Below are 21,554 nucleotides of genomic sequence, written 5' to 3' on the forward strand. Positions count from 1 at the left end.
ACGGTCAGTGTCTGTTTAGCAAACCGGCTCTGAATTCCTCAGTCTGTATTTCGAGAAACGGTTCTGTGCGCGACGCGGGCAATAAAACACTGACCCACGCACTGCGACTCATGGCTGCCGGAGGCCCCACAATCCGCCATGCCGCAGAAACCCCTCTATCTTTCGAACGCGCTGACTTCCCGCTCAGACTGCGCATGCTCCCCAGGCCCGCCGTGCATTCTGGGAAGGCATCGCTCCTTTCCTTTGTTCGCGAGTCGGACTCGGTGGAAACGGGAGAAAAAAACGAGAAGCGGCGGGTAGGACGGGGGAGGCGCTGGGTGATGGGTGTAATGGAGTCCCGGGACCCCCGGCTCTGATTCGGGGCCTGAGCCCTACTCGGTGTTGATGAGACTCCGCTCTTTGCAAATGCAGGTTGTTGTTGATCTGCTCCGGTTGGCCTCAGCTTTGCCGGACGTAATCAGCCAGGGACGGTGACTGTGCTGCTCCCCACAGTTGAAACGCCCTCAGCTCGCTGTACAGGCTCACAGGTGCAGAATTACCACTTGGCCGGGTACTGGAGGGCAAACAGTGACTGGGCCCGAAACCCAACATCACGCAGAACCTTCAAGAGAGAAAAGGAGGAAAAATAGATCCTGCGATGAATCTGGATTTCAAAACAGCGAGGAAGTGTCACGGAGGGATAGTGTGTGGGATGGGGGAATTCAGAGTTTAATTGGGGCAAGGAGGGATAGTGTGTGGGATGGGGATTTACAGCTTAATAGGGGCAAGGAGGGAGAGTGTGTGGGATGGTGATTTACAGCTTAATAGGGGCGAGGGAGAGTGTGTTAGACGGGGCATTCACAGCTTAGGAGGGGCAAGGGAGAAAAGACTGTTCCAGAGAAACTAGAACTGTGTGTTCTGAATTTCTATCCTGTACTTATGGTGATGAATTATGTAAATGATGAACACAGATGCGTAGACTAGGCTTGTATTCTCTTGAATAAACAATATTTAGGATTGATCTAATTGAGGTGTTTAAGATGATTAGAGGTTTTGATAGAGTCGATGGAGATAAACTATTTCCTCTGGTGGGAGAGTCCAGAACAAGCGGGAATCATCTTAAAATTAGAGCTCGGCCATTGAGGGGTGACGTCAGGAAGTAATTCTTCACACAAAGGGGAGTGGAAATCTGGAACTCTCTTCACTCCAAAAAGCTGTTGAGGCTGGGGGTCAATTGTAAATTTGAAAATTGAGATTGATAGATTTGTGTTTGGCCAAAGTATTAAGGGCTATGATACGAAGTAGGGTAGATAGAGTTAAGATATAAATCAGCCATGATCTAATTGAATGGCGGAACCGGCTCGTGGGGCTAAATGGCCAACTCCTGTTCCGATGTTCCTAAATGCAGCAATCCGCAATAAGTTTGTGGATGGCAAGAGCATTGCTCACAAGTGAACGGACATCTGGAGGGAGATGCGGTGAGAGGAGGTGACTGGTCAGGGAGTGTCTGTAAATGAAGCAGAAATGATAACCGGTCAGGGAGTGTCTGCAAATGATGGAGAAATGCGATTGGTCAGGAAGTGTCTATAAATTAAGTAGAAATGGGGACGTTCAGGGAGCGTCTGTCAATGAAGGAGAAATAGTGATTGGTCAGGAAGTGTCTCTAAATGAAGGAGAAATTGCGACTGGTCATGGAGTGTCCGTAAATGAAGGATAACTGGTGACTGGTCATGGAGTGTCTGTAAATGAAGGAGAACTGGTGACAGGTCAGGGGGTGTCTGTAAATGAAGGAGAACTGGTGACAGGTCAGGGGGTGTCTGTAAATGAAGGAGAAATGCTGACTAGTTCGGGAGTGTCTGTAAATCAAGGATAAATGGTGACTGGACAGGGATTGTCTCCAAATGAAGGATAAATGGTGCCGGGTGAGGGAGTGTCTATATATGAAGGAGAAGCGGTGAAGGGTCAGGGAGTGTCTATAAATGAAAGAGAAATGGGGACGGGACAGTGAATGTTTGTAAATGAAGATGAAATGGTGATTGGTCAGGGAGTGTCTGTAAATGAAGGAAAAAATGTCTCATTAGGGAGTGTCTGTAAATGAAGGAAACATAGTGTCTGGTTAGGGAGTGTCTATTAATGAAATCGAAATGGTGACGGGTCAGGGCGTGGCTATAAATGAAGGAGGAATGGTGACGGGTCAGGGAGTGTTTATAAATGCAGGTGAAATGGCGTCTGGTATGGGAGTATCTATAAATAGGGGAGGACATGGTGACAGGTCAGGGAGTGTCTATAAATGAAGGAGAAACGGTGACGGGACAGGGAGTATCGATAAATGACGGAGAAATTGTGACAGTTCAAGCAGAGTCTGTAAATGATGGAGAAATGGTGACTTGTCAGGCAGCGTTTGTTAATGAAGGAGAAATAGAAACTGGTCAAGGAGTGTCTGTCAATGAAGGAGGAATGGTGATTGGTCCGGGAGTGTCTGTGAATGCAGGAGAAATGTTGACAGGTCAGGTAATGTCCATAAATGAAGAAATAGTGATGGGCCAGGGAGCGTCTATTAATGAAGGAAAATGCTGACTGGTCAGAGAGAGTTTTTAAATGAAGGAGAAATGGTGTTTGCTCAGGGAGTGTCTGTCAATGAAGGTGAAATGCTGACTGGTCAGGGACTGTCTGCAAATAAAGGAGAAATTGTGATAGGTCAGGGATAGTCTTTAAATGAAGGAGAAATGGTGACTGGTCAGAAAGATTCCGTCGCCAAATTTGGGAGGTATTACATATGGACTGCCTACAGGCAGCTATAGGGAGGGACATAATGTCGAAATGAGGGGCAGACCATATACACACAGCAAGAGTGAGCATCTTCAGGAGAGGAGAGGGGAACCAGTGAGTGCAGAACAGCATCCAACCAGAGTCAGCACCTTCAGGGGAGGAGATGGTTGGGAGCAGTGCGTGTAGAACTGAACCTAGCCAGAACTAGCACCTTCAGGGGAGGAGAGGGAATGGAACCAGTGAGTGTAGAACTGAAACCAGTCCGAGTCGGGATCTTCAAGACAGAAAAATTAAATAGAAGGAAAATTGTTGGAAGTGGTGCGATGGGTTTGGGTTTCAGCAGAGGGAGGAGGGTGAGTGTGCGGGACGGGCATTTACAGTCTGGGGGAATGAGCGGGTCGAATGTTCCATAGAAACTGGAATTGCCTGTTCTGAATTTAAATCTCGTATTCACAGTGAGGACTTTTGTTATCTCCTTTTACAGGGTATTAGAAGGGGAGGATTTGCAGACGACAAACTCAAACCAAACATCACGTCAAGATCTGACAGTCACTCTATTCACCAGCACCTGAAGATTATCGGCCTTAAAATATAGGAGAAATGTTGATCTGTTCCACCTGTGGGAAAAGATTTCAAACATCACTGTGACTGGAATAGCAGCGAAACACACACACCCGAGTGAGAGTGTTCCAGTGCACTGACTGTGGAAAGAAATTTAACCAGTTACACAGCCTGAAAAAACATCGTACCATTCACAGTGGGGAGAAACCAGACAAGTGTTCTCTGTGCAGACGAGACTTGTACTGATCGTCCAACCTGGAGAGACACGAGGACGCCCGCACCATGGAGAAACCGTGGAAATGTGGGGACTGTGGGAGGGGATTCAGTTACTCGTCCCGGCTGGAAACTCATCGACACAGACACACTGGGGAGAGGCCGTTCACCTGCTCCGTGTGTGGGAAGGGATTCACTCAGTCATCCCACCTCATTGAACATCAACTTGTTCACACTGATAAGAGACTTTTTAAATGTTCTGTCTGTGAGAAGAGCTTTAAAAGAAAAAGTGATCTGCTGACACACCAACGTATTCACAGTGGGGAGAGGCCGTTCACCTGCTCCGTGTGTGGGAAGGGATTCATTCAGTCATCCAACCTGCTGACACACCAGCGAATTCACACTGGGGAGAGGCCGTTCACCTGCTCCGTGTGTGGGAGCGGATTCACTCAATCTTCCCACCTCATTGAACATCAACTTGTTCACACTGATAAGTGTCTTTTTAAATGTTCTGTCTGTGAGAAGAGATTTAAAAGAAAAAGTGATCTGCTGACACACCAACGTACTCACACTGGGGAGAGGCCGTTCATCTGCTCCTTGTGTGGGAAGGGATTTACTCGCTCATCCAGCCTACTGACACACCAGCGAGTCCACACTGGGGAGATGCCGTTCACCTGCTCTGTGTGTGGGAAGCGATTCACTCGATCATCCCACCTCCTGAGACATCAGCAAGTTCACATCGGGGAGAGGCCATTCACCTGCTCCCTGTGCGGGAAGGGATTCGCTCAGTCATCCACCCTGCTGACACACCAGCGAGTTCACACTGGGGAGAGGCCGTTCACCTGCTCCGTGTGTGGGAAGAGCTTCACTCAGTCATCCACCCTGCTGACACACCAACGAGTTCACACTGGGGAGAGGCCATTCACCTGCTCTGTGTGTGGGAAGGAATTCACTTGTTCATCCGGCCTCATTGAACACCAACTTGTTCACATTGATAAGAGACCCTTTAAATGTTCAAACTGTGAGAAGAGCTTTAAAAGAACATGGGATCTGATGAGACATGAACGTATTCACATTGAGGAGAGGCCGATCACCTGTTCCGTGTGTGGGATGGGATTCACTCAGTCATCCCACCTGCTGAGTCACCAGCGAGTTCACATGTGACTGCAGGAGTTGGATTCTGCTGTTATTGCTGTATCCAGGACTAAACCACGTTCATTCTGACAGTTGGAGTTTGTTTCTGATGTTAATGACCCCCTTTAACTGGGCTGCAGTTTAGTATTCTGTACAAGTGTCAAATAAATCAGCTTTCTTTTGAACACAGTGTTTTTGACCTTCATATCTCGATGATAAAAGAAACAGTTGGAGGACTTATGACGACGTGAGTTGAATACATCTTCGTACTGAGCTCCTCCACCTTTTTAAAAGATGGATCTTCAAGATATCCAAGTCTGACAGGACATAAAATTCTATTTTATCACAGGGTCCAGTTCAATCAGCCTGAGCAGTTTTCCACTCTCCTTGTGTGAAAAAGAGCTTCCTGATTTCAATCCTAGACGCCCTAGCTCTAAATTTAAGGTTATGTCCTCTTGTTCTGGATTCCCCCAACAGAGAAAATAGTTTCTGTTTCTACCACTTCGAATCCCTTTATCATTTTAAATCCCTGGATCAGATCACCCTTCAAACTTCTAAACTCAAAGGAATGCAAAACCAAGTTTATGCAACCGGTCCTCATAATTGAACACTTCAATGCCCAGTATCATTCTGGTGAATCTGCACTGTCCCCCCTCCAAGGTCAATATATCCTTGGTGAGGATCAGTACTCCAGATGGGCTCTGACCAAGGCTCTGTAGAACTGAAGCATCACTTCCTTCCCTTTGTATTCCAACACTGGAGATAAAGGCCATTAGTCTGTGGTTGCTTTTTGCATCTGTGCACTAGCATTTAGTGATTTGTGTACATGGACACCCAAATCCCTTTGCTCCTTCACCATTCGCAGTCTCTCACTTTAAGAAAATACTCCAATGTTACCTTTTTGCATCCAAAGTGAATGATCTCACACTTCCCCACATTGAACTCCATCTGCCACAGTTTGTCCATTCACTTAAACTTTCCCTTTGTAACTTTCTGCTCCCATCTACACAACTTACTGTGCCTCATAACTTAGTGTCATCTGGAAACTTGGATCTACAACTCTCTATTCCTTCTTCCAAGTTATTGATAAATATGGTGAAAAGCTGAGGCCCCAGTACAGATCCCTGGGGACACCACTAGTCATATCCCGCCAATCAAAGAAAATTCCCTTTCTCCTTACTCTTTTCTCCGACCTCCCAACCAATTGCAACCCAAGTCACAAGGTCACTTTCAATTTTGTGCCTTTTATTTTTTCCATTAATCTCTTGTGCTGAACCTTTTCAAATGCATTCTGTAAGTCCATATAGATAACCTTCATAGACAATCCCCTGTCCACCTTGTTAGTTTCCTCAACAAATCCAACGAAATTAGTCAGATATGACCTGCCCTTCACAAATCCAAGTTGACTCTCTTTGACCAGCTCATTTTTTTTCTCATGATAGATTTCAGTTAGTTCCCCACAACCGACGTTAAAATGACAGGTCTGTATTGTCCTGGTTTCTCCCTCCTTCCTTTCTTAAATAAACGGAGTGACATTTTCAACATTCATATCCAAAGGCACAATTCCTGAGTCTGGAGAGCTTTGGGAAATTATGACGAATGCATCTGCAATTTCCCCACCTGTTTCCTTTAAAACTCTGGGGTGGAAACCGTCACATCCTGGAGATTTCATTCTTAGTTTGTAGTTATTTATTTATCTGACTGTGTATAACAGGACTGAGTGTCCCAGCACTGAGTGTGTGTATAACAGGACTGAATGTCCCAGCACTGACTGTGTCTATAACAGGACTGAGTGTCCCAGCACTGACTGTGTGTATAACAGGACTGAATATCCCAGCACTGACTGTGTCGACAACAGGACTGAATGTCCCAGCACTGACTGTGTCTATACCAGGACTGAGTGTCTTAGCACTGACTCTGTATATAACAGGACTGAGTGTCCCAGCACTGACTGTGTGTTATACAGGACTGAGAGTCCGAGACCTGAGGGTGGCGAGACATGCGGTTGTCGGTGCAGATTAAATAGGTTGCAGGGGATTACAGAGATAGGGAGAGGGTGAGGGCCATGGAGGGATTTGAACACGAGGATGAGAATTTTAAAGTCGAGGCATTGCCACACCGGGAGCCAATGTAATAGAACACGAACAGAGCAAGACACACACAGAGGTCTCACAACAGAGCATGAACGGTCTAAAGGACCACCTCCCTCCAGGGGTCACGATACCTCCATCGCGGGTTCGTGGTCCCTCCATCCCAGGTTCACGGCCCCTCCCTCCCGGGGTCGCGTTCCCTCCGTCCGCGGGGTCACAGTGCCTCCATCCCTGGGGTCGCAGTTCCTCCATCCCGGGGTCGACGCCCCGCTGTCCCAGGATCGCGATCCCACCATCCCGGGGTCACAGTGCCTCCATCCCTGGGGTCGCAGTTCCTCCATCCCGGGGTCGACGCCCCGCTGTCCCAGGATCGCGGTCCCACCATCCCGGGGTCGCGGTCCCTCCATCCCCGGGTCTCAGTCCCACCGTTCGAGGGTCTCGGTCCCTCCATCCCGGGGTCTCAGTCCCACCGTTCCAGGGTCTCGGTCCCTCCATCCCGGGGTCTCCGTCCCTCCTTCACGGGGTCTCGGTCCCACCGTCCCGGGGTCTCGGTCCCTCCGTCCCGGGGGTTGCGACCCCATTAACGCCGATCGGGCCTGAAGTCGGAGGAGCTGTTGCCCGGGCCGGCCTCACGGCGCCATTCCAAGGCCCCGGGGCCCAGGCCACTTCCAAATGCCGACCCTCCCTCTGTCGGTCTCGACCCCGCCCACAGCAGCGGCCCTCCGACCGCCGACCCGAGGCCGCCATCATCATCCTCCCGGGACGCGCCTGTTGCTAAAGCAACGCGGCACAGGGACCGCGCGGCGCCCCTCGGGCCGGAGATGCATGTGCTCATCGCGATGTCAGCGCGCAAAGGTGAGAGACGGTACCGCGTGTCACGTGATAGGAGGAGTCAGCCCAGGACGAAGGCGGGCGGAGGTGAGGGCTGTCAATCAAAGGGCCCGGAGTCAGCACTCACTGCGCACAGGGTTTGGAGAATTTGTTCAAAAAATAAAAATAGAAATGTACAAAAAAGTGGATAAATTGCAAATTCAATAAGCTGAATTAAAAACAGAAATGTCCAAAGTCACATAAGGCTAATGGTCTGGGTCCTCCTGCCTCTCTCAGTCTTCTCTACCTGGGGCACAGGATGAGCAGAATGCTTGAATCTATATTTTTTAATGCAGAGTGCGCTGGATGTATGGAATGGACCAGCAAGGGAGGCAGTGGGGCCTGATTGCATCAGCAAATTCCACAGAGTTGGGAAAGTACCTGATAGCGCTACCTTGGGATATGACAGCCTAGAAATTGGGATCTTTCATTCATTTTTTACACTTGTGCACTTATTTTTATTGATTGCTGTACCTGGACACCCAAACCCCTCTGCTCCTCCACAGTCCCTAGTTTCTCACCCTTAAGAAAACACTCCCTATTTCTCACCTGATGCCTGCAATAAATGATATTTGTATAATTTCCAACATCTTTACGATTCGGGTCTGTTTCCACTCTTCAGTGTCCAATAAGAAGAGAAATAGTGAGACTGGAACTTTATTTAATATTTCAAAATATACTTTATTTCATAAAATTCATGAATACACACAGTTCAATGTAAATATTACAATTACAATTCAAAACAAATACAATACACATCATACGATTCCATTATTACAAGTCAAAACACAGTAAATATCTTCTAACACATGCTGTACAATACAAGGTGGGATAGCCTTACACGGTTGCCTTTCCCCATAAAGCCTTTGTGTAGGCCGCACCTCGCTTCAGTGTGCACCTCAGCATGAAATACTGGACCTTGGAGTGTGCCAGTGGCCAACACTTGGCCGCGGACAGTTCCCTCGGCAGGAAGACCAGCAAGTTTCGGGGGAACAAAGGGCCTCCTTGACCGAATTGATGGTCTTCCAGCAGCTGTTGATATCTGTCTCGGTGTGCATCTTGGACAACTGCCCATAGAGGACAGCGACCTGTGTTACCGAGCTGTTGGGGATGAACTCCTCTTCGACACCACGGTATAGGGGTCCAGTCTCCGTGGAGGGGGTTATCAGCTTTTACCCGAATACACGGATCCATTCGCCCACATTCATGTTAGTGTTTGGCAAACACTATCTGATGTCTTTCACACACCTGTCGAACCTTGGGGTCAGAGACGGAGGGGGTATTTTCACCTTCACATCTTGGGCGGTAAACTGACGGAGCAAGAATTAAAATCGGGTCGGTTCTGTAAGGGGCGGGTGATCCGCTCTACCAGTTCAGTCCCCAGCGATGGTGAAAATTTCCCTCCACGTGTTATGAACCGATGCAATTTGAGAAAATGGACCAGCTTGTGGGCTTCGAAGATTCATTCTTGGGCGTAGGTCAGGAAAGGTGTGGCCGATTTTAAGTATCCTCGCCTGGCGGAAATAGGGTGGTCGAGGCTTGTAAATGATATCAGGTTACTTACCGCCCCTTTAACACTGGCGTTCCTGCCTCCACCATCGTGGGTCATGTCCTGAGAAGAGCGGCCCGAGCAACACCCACCTGTTTCCGGTCAGGCCACTTGTAATATGTAAATCAGAGTATTATGACGTACAGGGGAAACCATTTAATGCTGGCTAAAAATGGGTGGAGGAGCCGCCCTTTCGATGGGCATTGAGTGGTCCAGAACACTGAGAAGTTTCTTTTTGACTCATATTTTGTGGGGCAAGGAGGAGCAGGAGAGCTTTCCCTTGGCCTGCTGCGGCCGTGTGAAATCTCCCGCCCCCTGATCGTCTCAGAAATGTATCAGGAGGTTTCCTTATAGATCTCTGTAACCAGGCCCAGCCTCATGTCCCATTAAACTCCCTGCAGTGAGCAAACATTGCTGCACAGCAGCTCAGAGAGGAAACGATCTCCGGAACTCCCCACTGGAGTTTGAAATTACATTAATATTTTACAAGTTAGTAACGGTCCGGGTGTTGGTCCATTATTATTCTGTTCTGGTCAAAACAAATGTCCCAATGAACAGGACGCTGTCTGACCCTGACAGCTCACCCTCAGTCCATCCCACAAGACAGTGTGTGTGATGGGAAATAATCATCAACCGAAATGGAGCATTTGATTTTATTCATTACAGGATTAAACATTTAATATTGAAATCATATTATTTCCCGACTAATAACAGCAAACCATTTCATGTTAGAATCACATCTTGTATTATTTCTCAAAAAGCATTTGTTGGATAAAATATAATTCCTGTCTGTTATTTCCAAATTTATTTGAAGTATTGGATTGATATCAGTTACTTCAGTGAACTCATTGGTGGCAATGGATAGTAAAATCAGGCGTAGTGAACAATGGGGTCCCGATCCGTTATCGCCGACTTACTCCACCGCCAAAGCGGAAAATCCACTCTCTTAATTAGCAGTTTACAAAATTCTTATTCCAGCTGATTTGTAGAATCTCATGTGTTGGGGTTTGAATTGTGAAGCGGATTTTCTCCGCCAGTTTTACCGTCTCACAGAGACTCTCACCCTGAATCTGTGAAAAGGTTATGACCATGAACTGGGACTGGAGCCGAACACATCCCCAGTTACGGTGTGGCCTGGACACCCCATTCTCTCTGTTTTATATCAGACAGTATTCCACCTTCAAAATCAGCAGTCGAGAGAGAAAGCGAGACACACACCGTCAGTCTTACACTTCCTATCAGTATGTTCATATCACGCTCAATAGCAGTATCCAAACTTCAGATACAGCACCAGAGAGTGAGAGAGAAAGGGAGACAGATACGGTGACAGAACGAGCGGAGAGGCACAGTGCAACAGTATCAGTTCCAGACTGTCTTGTAAAGTTGCGTTTTATCCAGAAATTCCCGTTGTAGAGACAGAAGATGTAGTCTTATCTCTCACTGATATACCAGAGACGGACACACCATTAATCCCACACTCAGGGACAGTGCAGAGAGTGACAAAAACAATGTGGGCCGAATTTAACCCTCTCTTGCCTGTTGTACTACATTCGGTTTTGCAGATCAGGGCCGTTCGCTATTACTCTCAGTGACCGAGAGTTTCAATCTGATTATATTAATATGGGACTGTTGCTGTCAGATATTAATCCTACACGCTCCCAGCAAATACACGGACTCCGAATTTCATCCCATTTTTCTCCAGGATTGGTTTGAGAAATCCTGCATCCAGTTTCGGAGTCACACGTTAATTAATGGTAAATGGGGCTAAGAATGAACAGAATCCTTTGGCTCATTTCAAAACGTCCCACTTTATCTATGAAAGACTATTTACCATCAAAAGATAACGAGAGAAACAGCAGGGATGGAAACATCTAGTTTAATAGTTAGAGATTGTAAAGTCAGTCTGGATTCCAGCGTTAGGCACTGGTGGAATCCCATCTGTTTCCCATTCTGGTGCCTGTTCCTGCACTGCCTGTGGACCCCATTCCCTCTGACCTTTCCCCCAGACCCACTTCCTTTGCTCAGACTCTGAAAAATTCCAATTGGGGAAAGTTTCCATCGATTTTTGTATTGGGAATTAAAGCAGATATCTGCGCATGCGTGAATCAGCCCCGCCCCCCGCGCTGCTTGTTGGTGAGTGGAAGAGGGCATGCGCGATCCCCTCCCCCTGCTCGGCCGATTGGGGCCATTCCCTCAGTGAGCGGAAGAAGATGGTTTAAAACAGCCGAGAATGGAGTGATCACGGCCCCCGGGGGAAGGGAGCAAAGAGCAGCCTCGTTACAGCAGCTCATCGCTTCGGGACCGTGTCCGCAGATGGACTCAGAGATCGGTATTGAGTCCGGTGGAAGGTCAGGGGGAGTCCGGGGGCTTTTCGTAAGAGGCGGAGTGGATCAGGAAATTGTCCCGGAACATGGAGTGAGAGGGGGAAGGGAGAGGTCATTCTCGGGCAGTGTGTGTACCGGGTGTGTCCAGGGGAAGGGAGAGAGAATGGGGAGAAACTGCTATTTAAAATCATTGCTGCTTTCTCTCCCCAAACCAGTAGTGAATGTTCCTGGTTTAGTTCCAGTCTCACCCTGTTTATTGTTATTGGAGAGTGAATTGTGGAAACAGAGACGGACAGTAATGATGTGTGGACTGAGACAAAGAGCAACTATTGAAGGCACCAGGTGAGAAGTGTGAAGGACACAATTTAAACAACTGCTGTTATATTTCTGTTGAACGGTTATTCTCCTGGGAGAGGGAATTAGAAACCTGACCTGTACAAAGTCCCCACCCCATCGGGTAGTCCCATTCATGGATCAGTGCGGGGGTTGGGTTGAGTCTGGATGTCACTAAATTGTTGTAAAACAGCCCAACACACCTGGTGTGCAGAAGCTGAGTGCTGCAGTACTGCAGTGGAGTCAGACACTGACACTGTTTGTATCGCTGATTTATATAATTATCATTAACAGAGCTATTAAACTTATCACTTTTGTATTTTCTACCTCACTGGTTCTGGAGTTACAACAGTTACTTTTTTCTTCTGACAGAAAAATACTTGAAGGGCCAAGAATAAATGTGATGCTTCCTCCATCCTAGGCACAAGGAACAGTGCAGCCAGCTCCTCCTCACACACAGTAGGTACGTTATCATTCACAGAGACGCAGACAGGTCATCAGTTCCACAGTCTCAGACAGCAGAAGCAGTCAGTCCCAAACTGATCCCAATATCCGGAGGCACATTTTCAATCCAACACGGAAACAGAGCAGGTGAGGCAGACGCTGCTTCCATTTCCCCCTAACTCAGTACCACTGACAGGTAGATACAAAAATCCCAGTCCAAAGTCATGCTTTAAGATTGTCAATCCCACAGTAGGTTAACGGTAGCTACGAATTAAATACCAGATAGTAATCACACATGGTGCCCGATTGAAAGGTACGGAATGAATTGCAATAATGTAACCCGAGATTCAAATTGAATACTTGACAAGAACTTCACACACATGTGAGTTTAATACATGTCGTATCCATTCGAATAGTGTAGCATGAGATACAAATTGCATACAGGTCCAAAACTCTCATACAGTGTCAGATTGAGAAATGCTGTGACAGCGGAACATGAGAAACAAATTAGATATCAGTTTATAATACACTCATGGTATGAGATTTAAAGATACAGTATCAATTCTATTAGTGCAGACTGAGATACACATTACACAGCAGTCCAAAAATGTCATCATATCAGTTTGAAAGATACATTATCATTCAAATTTGTGTTCAGAGATACAGATTTAATCATAGTCCAAAAAGCACACAAATTATCTGATTAAAAACCTCCAGCATCTTATCCGAAAGTGCATCCATATTTACAAATTAAATAATGAGAAAAACTATTCAAACATTAAGATATTAAAGCTAAATTATTGAACGCTATAATGTAAACAGAGAGAATAATTTTACAGACACAGAATGAATCCCACACTCGCATACCGTACCAGAGACTGAGACACGCAGAAGGAATCTCAAACTCACATACAATACCAGAGACTGACAGATACAAAAAGTGAATCCCACACTCACACACAGCACCAGAGACTGACAGGTAAAGTATGAATCCCACACTCACACAAGCTACCTGAGACTGAGATACAGAAAGAATCCCAAATTAACCTACAGTATGAGAAACTGCATATGTGGAAATAATACACACACACACAGTACTAGAGAAGGTATATACAGACCGAAACCCACACACAGTACCAGAGAAGGTATATACAGAGTGAATCCCACACACAGTACCAGAGAAGGTATATACAGAGTGAATCCCACACACAGTACTAGAGAAGGTATATACAGAGTGAATCCCACACACAGTACTGGAGAAGGTATATACAGAATGAATCCCACACACAGCACAAGAGAAGGTATATACAGAATGAATCCCACACACAGTACTGGAGAAGGTATATACAGAATGAATCCCACACACAGTACCAGAGAAGGTATATACAGAATGAATCCCACACACAGTACCAGAGAAGGTATATACAGAGTGAATCTCACACACAGTACGAGAGAAGGTATATACAGAGTGAATCCCACACACATTACTAGAGAAGGTATATACAGAATGAATCCCACACACAGTACTAGAGAAGGTATATACAGAGTGAATCCCACACACAATACTAGAGAAGGTATATACAGAGTGAATCCCACACACAGTACCAGAGAAGGTATATACAGAGTGAGCCCCACACACAGTACCAGAGAAGGTATATACAGAGTGAATCACACACACAGTACTAGAGAAGGTATATACAGAGTGAATCACACACACAGTACTAGAGAAGGAAAATACAGAGTGAATCCCACACACAGTACCAGAGAAGGTATATACAGAATGAATCCCACACACAGCACAAGAGAAGGTATATACAGAATGAATCCCACACACAGTACTGGAGAAGGTATATACAGAGTGAATCCCACACACAGTACTGGAGAAGGTATATACAGAGTGAATCCCACACACAGTTCTAGTGAAGGTATATACAGAGTGAATCCCACACACAGTAATAGAGAAGGTATGTACAGAGTGAATGCCACACACAGTAATAGAGAAGGCATGTACAGAATGAATGCCACACACAGTACCAGAGAAGGTATATACAGAGTGAATCCCACACACAGTACCAGAGAAGGTATATACAGAATGAATCCCACACACAGTACTAGAGAAGGTATGTACAGAATGAATCCCACACACAGTACTAGAGAAGGTATATACAGAGTGAATCCCACACACAGTACCAGAGAAGGTATATACAGAGTGAATCCCACATATAGTACCAGAGAAGGTATATACAGAGTGAATCCTGCACACAGTACCAGAGAAGGTATATACAGTATAAATTCCACACACAGTACCAGAGAAGGTATATACAGAGTGAATGCCACACACAGTACCAGAGAAGGTATATACAGAGTGAATCCCACACACAGTACAAGAGAAGGTATATACAGAGTGAATCCCACACACAGTACTAGAGAAGGTATATACAGAGTGAATCCCACACACATTACTAGAGAAGGTATATACAGAATGAATCCCACACACAGTACTAGAGAAGGTATATACAGAGTGAATCCCACACACAGTACCAGAGAAGGTATATACAGAATGAATCCCACACACAGTACTAGAGAGGTATATACAGAATTTTTCCCACACACAGTACTAGAGAAGGTATATACAGAGTGAATCCCGCACTCACATAGAGTACCAGAGTGTGACAGATACAGAATCTATCCCACAATCACACACAGTACCAGAGACTGAGAGATCCCAAATGAATCTCACAGTCACCTACATTAGTACAGGCTGATTTACACTTAACATACCAGACCAAATATCTCATAATGTCAGATTGAAAGATACATTATCAATTCCATTGGTGCAGACTGATCTACACATTACATATCACTTCAAAAAAACTGACACAGATTCAGACTGAAATATACAGTATTCCATTCACACAGACTGAGCTACACATTATATACAAGTTCAAAAATGTCACCATATCAGTTTGGAAGACACACCAAATCACAATTGTGTTTCCATCGATACAGATTTAATATTATTCCAAAAAGTGCCCACATTCTCTGATTATAACCTGCAACATTACATTTTGAAGTGTATCAGTATCTACCAATAAAAGACTGGGGAACATATTCATACATTAATGTATTAAAGTACAGTTTTGAATGCTGTACAATAAACGGAGATACAATTTACTTAAATATAATGAATGAATCTCACACTCAGATACAGTGCCAGAGACTGACATGTACAATGAATCCCATGCTCACACAATGTACCAGTGACTGGCAGATCCAGATTGAATGCCGCACTCACACACTGTGGCACAGACTGACAGATACAGAATTTATATCACTCACATATGGTTTCAGAAATTAGGAGGTATGGAATGAATATCTCACTCACTTACAGCACCAGATACAAACAGAAACAGAATGAATCACTCATACACGCGCGCGCGCGCGCACACACACACACACACACACACACACAGACACACACACAACCAGAGACTGATAGGAACACAATTAATCCCACACTCACATACAGTACCAGTGATTGAGAGATACAGAATGAATCCCACACTCGCACACAGTACAAGAGACTGACAGATACAGAATGAACCCCACACCCACACACAGTACCAGAGATTGACAGATACAGACTGAATCCCACACTCACACACAGTACCAGAGAATGACAGATACAGGATGAATCCCACACTCACACACAATACCAGGGACTGAGAGATAAAGAATTAATCACACACTCACACACAGTACCACCGATTGACAGATACAGAATTAATCTCACAGTCATGTTACTGCAGACTGAGTTACACATCAGATACCAGTCCAAAAACCTCATAGTGTCTGATTGAAAGATGCAGTATCAATTCCATTAGTGCAGACTGAGCTACATTTTATATACATTGCAAAATACTCATACAGTATTATACTGAAACATACAGTATCAATACCATTGGTACAGACTGAGCTACACGTTACACACAAGTCCAAAAACCTCATAAATGATCAGACTGGAAGATGTAGTTTCAATTCTATTATCACAGACTGAGACACAGATGACATGGCAGTCCAACAATCTCATAAATGATGACTGGAAGATACAGTATCAATTCTATTAGCACAGACTGAACTACACATTACATATCAGTCCGAAAATCTCATACAATATTAGGCTGTAAGATACAGTATCAATTTCATTAGTGCAGACTGAACCACACATGATATAGCAGTCCAAGAATCTCAAAGAGTATCAGACTCAAAGATACAATATCAATTCCATTTGCACAGACTGAGGTACATGTGACACACCAGTCCAAAAATCTCATAGAATATCACATTGAAAGATTCAGTATCACTTCCATTAGTGCAGACTGAGCTACATCTCACATTCCAGGCCAAAAATATCATACAGTATCAGACTGATAGAGACAGTATCCACTCCTTTAGTGCAGGATGAGCTACATTTAATACCAGTTCAAAAATCTCATACAGTGTTCGACCCAGATACAGAATTAATTCCGTCAGTGCAGACTGAGCTGCACACTACATACCAGTCCAATAATTTCACTGTGAACAGATTGAAAGGTACATTATCATTCACAATAGAGTTCAGAGATTAAGATGTGATCCCACTCCAAAACTCACACACGTTGTTTGATTGAAGGAAATTAATATTTACAGATTAAATACACGATGAAGAACTATATCATTTAAAGTGTTAAAGATACAGTTTCAAATACAATGCTGTAAACTGAAAGAAGAATACAGAATGAATCCAGACTTGCACATTGTCTCAGAGACTGAATTACAGAATGAATCCCAAACTGAGATAAAGCAGCAGAGAATGGCAGATACAGAATGTATCCCACACTCAGATACAACACCAGAGATTGACAGATACAGAATGTATCCCACACTCAGATACAACACCAGAGATTGACAGTTGCAGAGTTAATTCCACACTCACACATAGTACCAGAGACTGACTGATACAGAATGAACCCATCACTTATATGCAGTACCTGAAACTGACAGATGCAGAATATACCCCATGCTCACACTCAAAAACAGAGTCTGACAGATACAGAATGAATCCCAACGTACCAGAGACTGACAGATACAGAATGAACCCATCACTTATATATAGTACCTGAAACTGACAGATGCAGAATATACCCCATGCTCACACTCAATAACAGAGTCTGACAGATACAGAATAAACCCCACAAGACACAGTACCAGAGATTGACCTCTACTGGACGTAAGCGAGAACTGTAAAAGAGCGGAACCAATTCACATTTCCTGTCGTGGTTACAGAAACAGGACAATGTGCAATGTGAGGAAAGTTTCTGTCTGTAACTTTTATTCTCGTATTTTTGCACATTTTGATAGTGAAAAATGAAGTCAATTGATTCATAATAATTTTTTTGTTTTACTCATTCGATAGTTGTGAATTTGCCCCATTATTTTTCACTTACATTGCGCAGTATTTCTCTCTAATTTCTCAGGATGATTTACATTGCTCCTCTGTCCCGTTTAGACTCTTAATTTCCAAGCAGTATGTGGCCTCCTTCATCCCCCTGGCAAAATGCACCAGCTCACACCTTTCTATATTGAAATTCAATGGCCATTTACACGGCCGTTCTGCAAGCTGATTTTCTCGTAGTCTTCCTCGATATAGACAATATAACCGAAATTAATTACAAGAATTTAAAACAGCGTTGCAGGTAGTGTTTGGTCCAACAGCTCGTCTCCATTCCCAGTTTTTCTAAATCCCACTCGTGCAATATAATGTGAAGAATGAGTTGATCTTCTGTCCCTCTCTCATCTGCAAACTTCAATGATCCGGGATTTGGGGACATCTACTGGCCGGAAGCAGAACTGCAACAGTTCGGAACAAATTGCTGAAACCGGACAATGTGCAGTATGAGCGTGTTTGTGATTGGTGCCAGGTATTAAATCTGATTTTTTTTCTACCTGCCCTGTTTGTGATTGAACAGTAAACAGAGCCGGACAGTAAGGATGTGGGGAGTTATACAAAGAGCATCTATTGCAGGCATCATGTGAGAAATATGAAGGACACATTTTAAACAGCAGCTCTGTGGTTTTGGTTGAACTGTTAGCCCCATCGGAGAGGGGTTTAGAAGCCTGACCTGTGCAAAGGGCCCCGCCCCATCGGGTCGTCCCATTCATGGATCAGTGAAGGTGTTGGATTGTGTCTGGATGTCACTAAATTGTTGTAAAACAGCCCAACACACCTGGTGTACAGAAGCTGAGTGCTGCAGTACTGCAGTGGAGTCAGACACTGACACTGTTTGTATCACTGGTTTTCATTTGTGGATATTACAATGATTATTAACAGAGAGATTCAATTGATCACTTTTGTATTTTCTACCTCACCTGTTCTTGAGTTACAAGACTTAATTTCTCTTTCTACAGGCAAATACTTGAAGGACCCAGAATCAGTGTGATGTTTCCTCCGCAAGGAACAGTGCAGCCAGCTCCTTCTCACACACAGTATGTACGTTATCACTCAGAGAGCACAGAGACACACGCAAGTCATCAGTTCCACAGTCTCACACAGCAGAAATAGTCAATCCCACACTGATCCCAATCCAACAGTCAAACAGAGCAGGAGATACAGATGGAATTTCCATTTCTAAACAACTCAGTACCGCTGACAGGCAGATAAATAATTCCCAGTCCAAATCACACCCAGTATCAGATTGAAACGAACTGTGTTAATCTCACATTAGTTCAGCCTTAGCTACAAATTAAATACCAGTTAGAACTGACATATGGGACCGATTGATAGATACAGAATGAATCACAATAGTTTACCCCGAGATTCAAATTAAATACCAGCCCACAACTCACACACATTATGAGTTTAAAGATGCAGTATTCATGCCAATAGTGTACACTGAGATACAAATTAGATACCAGTTCAGATGTTACCCATATTTGACTCACATATATGTCCACAAACTTCATAGTGTCAGAATGAAATGTACAGTGTCAATTCCTTTACTGCAGACTGAGGTACACATTAGATACCAGTCCAAAATTCTCATACAGTATCAGATTGAAAGATACAATATCAATTCCATTAATACAGATTGAGCTGCTCATTATATACCAGTGCAAAATTCACATGCAGTATCGTACTGAAATATACAGTTTCAATTCCTTTACTGCAGACTGAGGTACACAGTAGATGCCAGTCCAAAAATCACATTCAGTGTCAGACTGAAAGACACAGTTTCGATTTGACTCGTATAGACTGACCCACACGTTACATGCCAGTATACACATCTCACACAGTATCAGACTGAAAGATACAGTATCAATCCCATTATTGCAGACTGAGCGACACATCATATACTGGTCTAAAAATCTCAGTGACAGGTTGAAAGATACAGTATTAATTCCAACAGTGCAGATTGAGCGACACATTATATACGGTCCAAAATTCGAATACAGTATCGTAATGAAAGATACAGTATCAATTTCATTACTGCAGACTGAGGTACACATTTGTTACCAGTCCAAAATTCTCATACAGTATCAGATTGAAAGATGCATTATCAATTCCATTAGTGCAGACTGAGCTACACATTACATACAGTCCAAAAATCACATTCAGGGTCATGCTGAAAGATACAGTATCAATCCCAGTATTGCAGACTGAGCCACACCTTACAAACCAATCTAAATATATTACACGGTATTAGACTGAAAGGCACAGTACGAATTCCATTAGTACAGACCCAGCTACATATTGTATGCAGTCCAAAATTCGTATATACATATTATCATATTGAAACATACAGTCTGAATCCTATTAGTGTAGACGAAGCTACACATAGCAAACGATTCCAATAATTACTTCAAACTCATGCTGAAAGGTATGGCATCAATTCCATTATTGCGGACTGAGTTATTCCTGACATACCAGTCCAAATATAGCACAAAGTGTCAGCCTGAAAGATAAAGTATCAATTCCATTAGTGCAGACTGAGCTACACAATAAATACCAGATCAATAATTTCACGGTAAAATATTGAAATATACATTATCATTTACAATAGTCTTTCAAGAGATTAAGATGTAATCCTACACCAAACCTCACACATTGTTTGATTGAAACAAAATACAGAAGTGTATCCATATTTAAAAAATAATGCTAGACAAAGGACCGTGCAAACATTAATGAATTAAAGATGCAGTTTCAAGTAACATGCTGTATCCTGAAATAAGAATACAGAACGAATCCAGACTTGCACATTGTCCCAGAGACTGAGTTACAGAATGAATCCCACACTGAGATAAAATTCCAGAGACTTCCAGTCACAGAATGAATCCCACACTCACAGGTGGCTCCAGAGACTGACAGATACAGAATGAATCCCACACTCACACACAGTACCAGAGACTGACAGATACAGAATGAATCCCACACTCACAGACAGCACCAGAGACTGACAGATACAGAATGAATCCCACACTCAGACACAGTACCAGAGACTGACAAATTCAGAATTGATCCCACACTCACACAAAGTACCAGAAACTGACAAATTCAGAATTAATCTCACACTCACAGACAGTACTGGAGGCTGACAGATACAGAATGAATATACAGTCTGACATCGACTGGCCGTAAGCGAGAACTCTAACAGAGTGGAACAAATTCACATTGTCTGTCGTTACAGAAACAGGACAAAGTGCAATGTGAGGAAATAGTTTCTCTCTGTAACTTCTACTCTGTTTTTAAAAAATATTTTGAAAGTGAAAAATTAAGCCAACTGACTCATAATAAAGTTTTTGTTTTGTTGATTCAAAAGTTGTGAATTTGCCCCATTATATTTCACTGTACATTGCGCAATATTTCTGTCTGATTTCTCAGAACATGAATTGGATTAATTCAAATAAATCGAACTAAAACACAAATAAAAACTGAGCACAAAGCTGGAAGTTTTAATGGCGACCGTCAAAAGTGAAAGGGAGAAAATAGAGAGAAAAAAATACCAAAAATGCTGGAAAGACTCAGCAGGTCCCGCAGCATATGTGGAGAAGGGAAGCTCGGGTTAACGGTTCAGGACTATGACCCTTCAATAGATCAGAAAGGTTAATCCGACATAATTTAAATAAGGGACGGGAATCAGCAGAGGGAAAAACTTCAGAAAGTCTATTCACTTCACTGAATCCGGGCAATTGTTTCCCGTATCCACTGTACAGATCAGTGTAAATAATAATACAAAGGGAAAGAGTTAAATT

The 21,554-nt window shown here is 44.0% G+C and overlaps 1 protein-coding gene and 1 long non-coding RNA gene across 4 annotated transcripts in view; both read left to right on the forward strand.

The window, feature by feature from the left end:
* LOC137317912 (zinc finger protein 271-like) overlaps window positions 1-4,841 on the forward strand; it is a 34,668-nt gene extending 29,827 nt beyond the window's left edge. Inside the window, exons 1-2 of one of the 3 annotated variants that reach the window (XM_067980909.1) lie at window positions 202-296; window positions 3,233-4,841. In XM_067980909.1, coding sequence (XP_067837010.1) covers window positions 3,592-4,686 — 1,095 coding nt within the window. In that variant the 5' untranslated portion in view covers window positions 202-296; window positions 3,233-3,591 and the 3' untranslated portion in view covers window positions 4,687-4,841. The other 2 variants (XM_067980912.1, XM_067980910.1) reach the window with 2 other exon arrangements.
* Window positions 4,842-11,330: 6,489 nt separating this feature from the next.
* Window positions 11,331-21,120, forward strand: LOC137318038 (uncharacterized). The gene is made up of 3 exons (XR_010961800.1): window positions 11,331-11,831; window positions 12,195-12,285; window positions 18,714-21,120. It is a non-coding gene; the product is annotated as an uncharacterized lncRNA (long non-coding RNA).
* Window positions 21,121-21,554: the final 434 nt, after the last annotated feature.

The sequence above is a fragment of the Heptranchias perlo genome, unplaced genomic scaffold (genome assembly GCF_035084215.1).
Source record: "Heptranchias perlo isolate sHepPer1 unplaced genomic scaffold, sHepPer1.hap1 HAP1_SCAFFOLD_64, whole genome shotgun sequence".
Taxonomy (NCBI): domain Eukaryota; kingdom Metazoa; phylum Chordata; class Chondrichthyes; order Hexanchiformes; family Hexanchidae; genus Heptranchias; species Heptranchias perlo.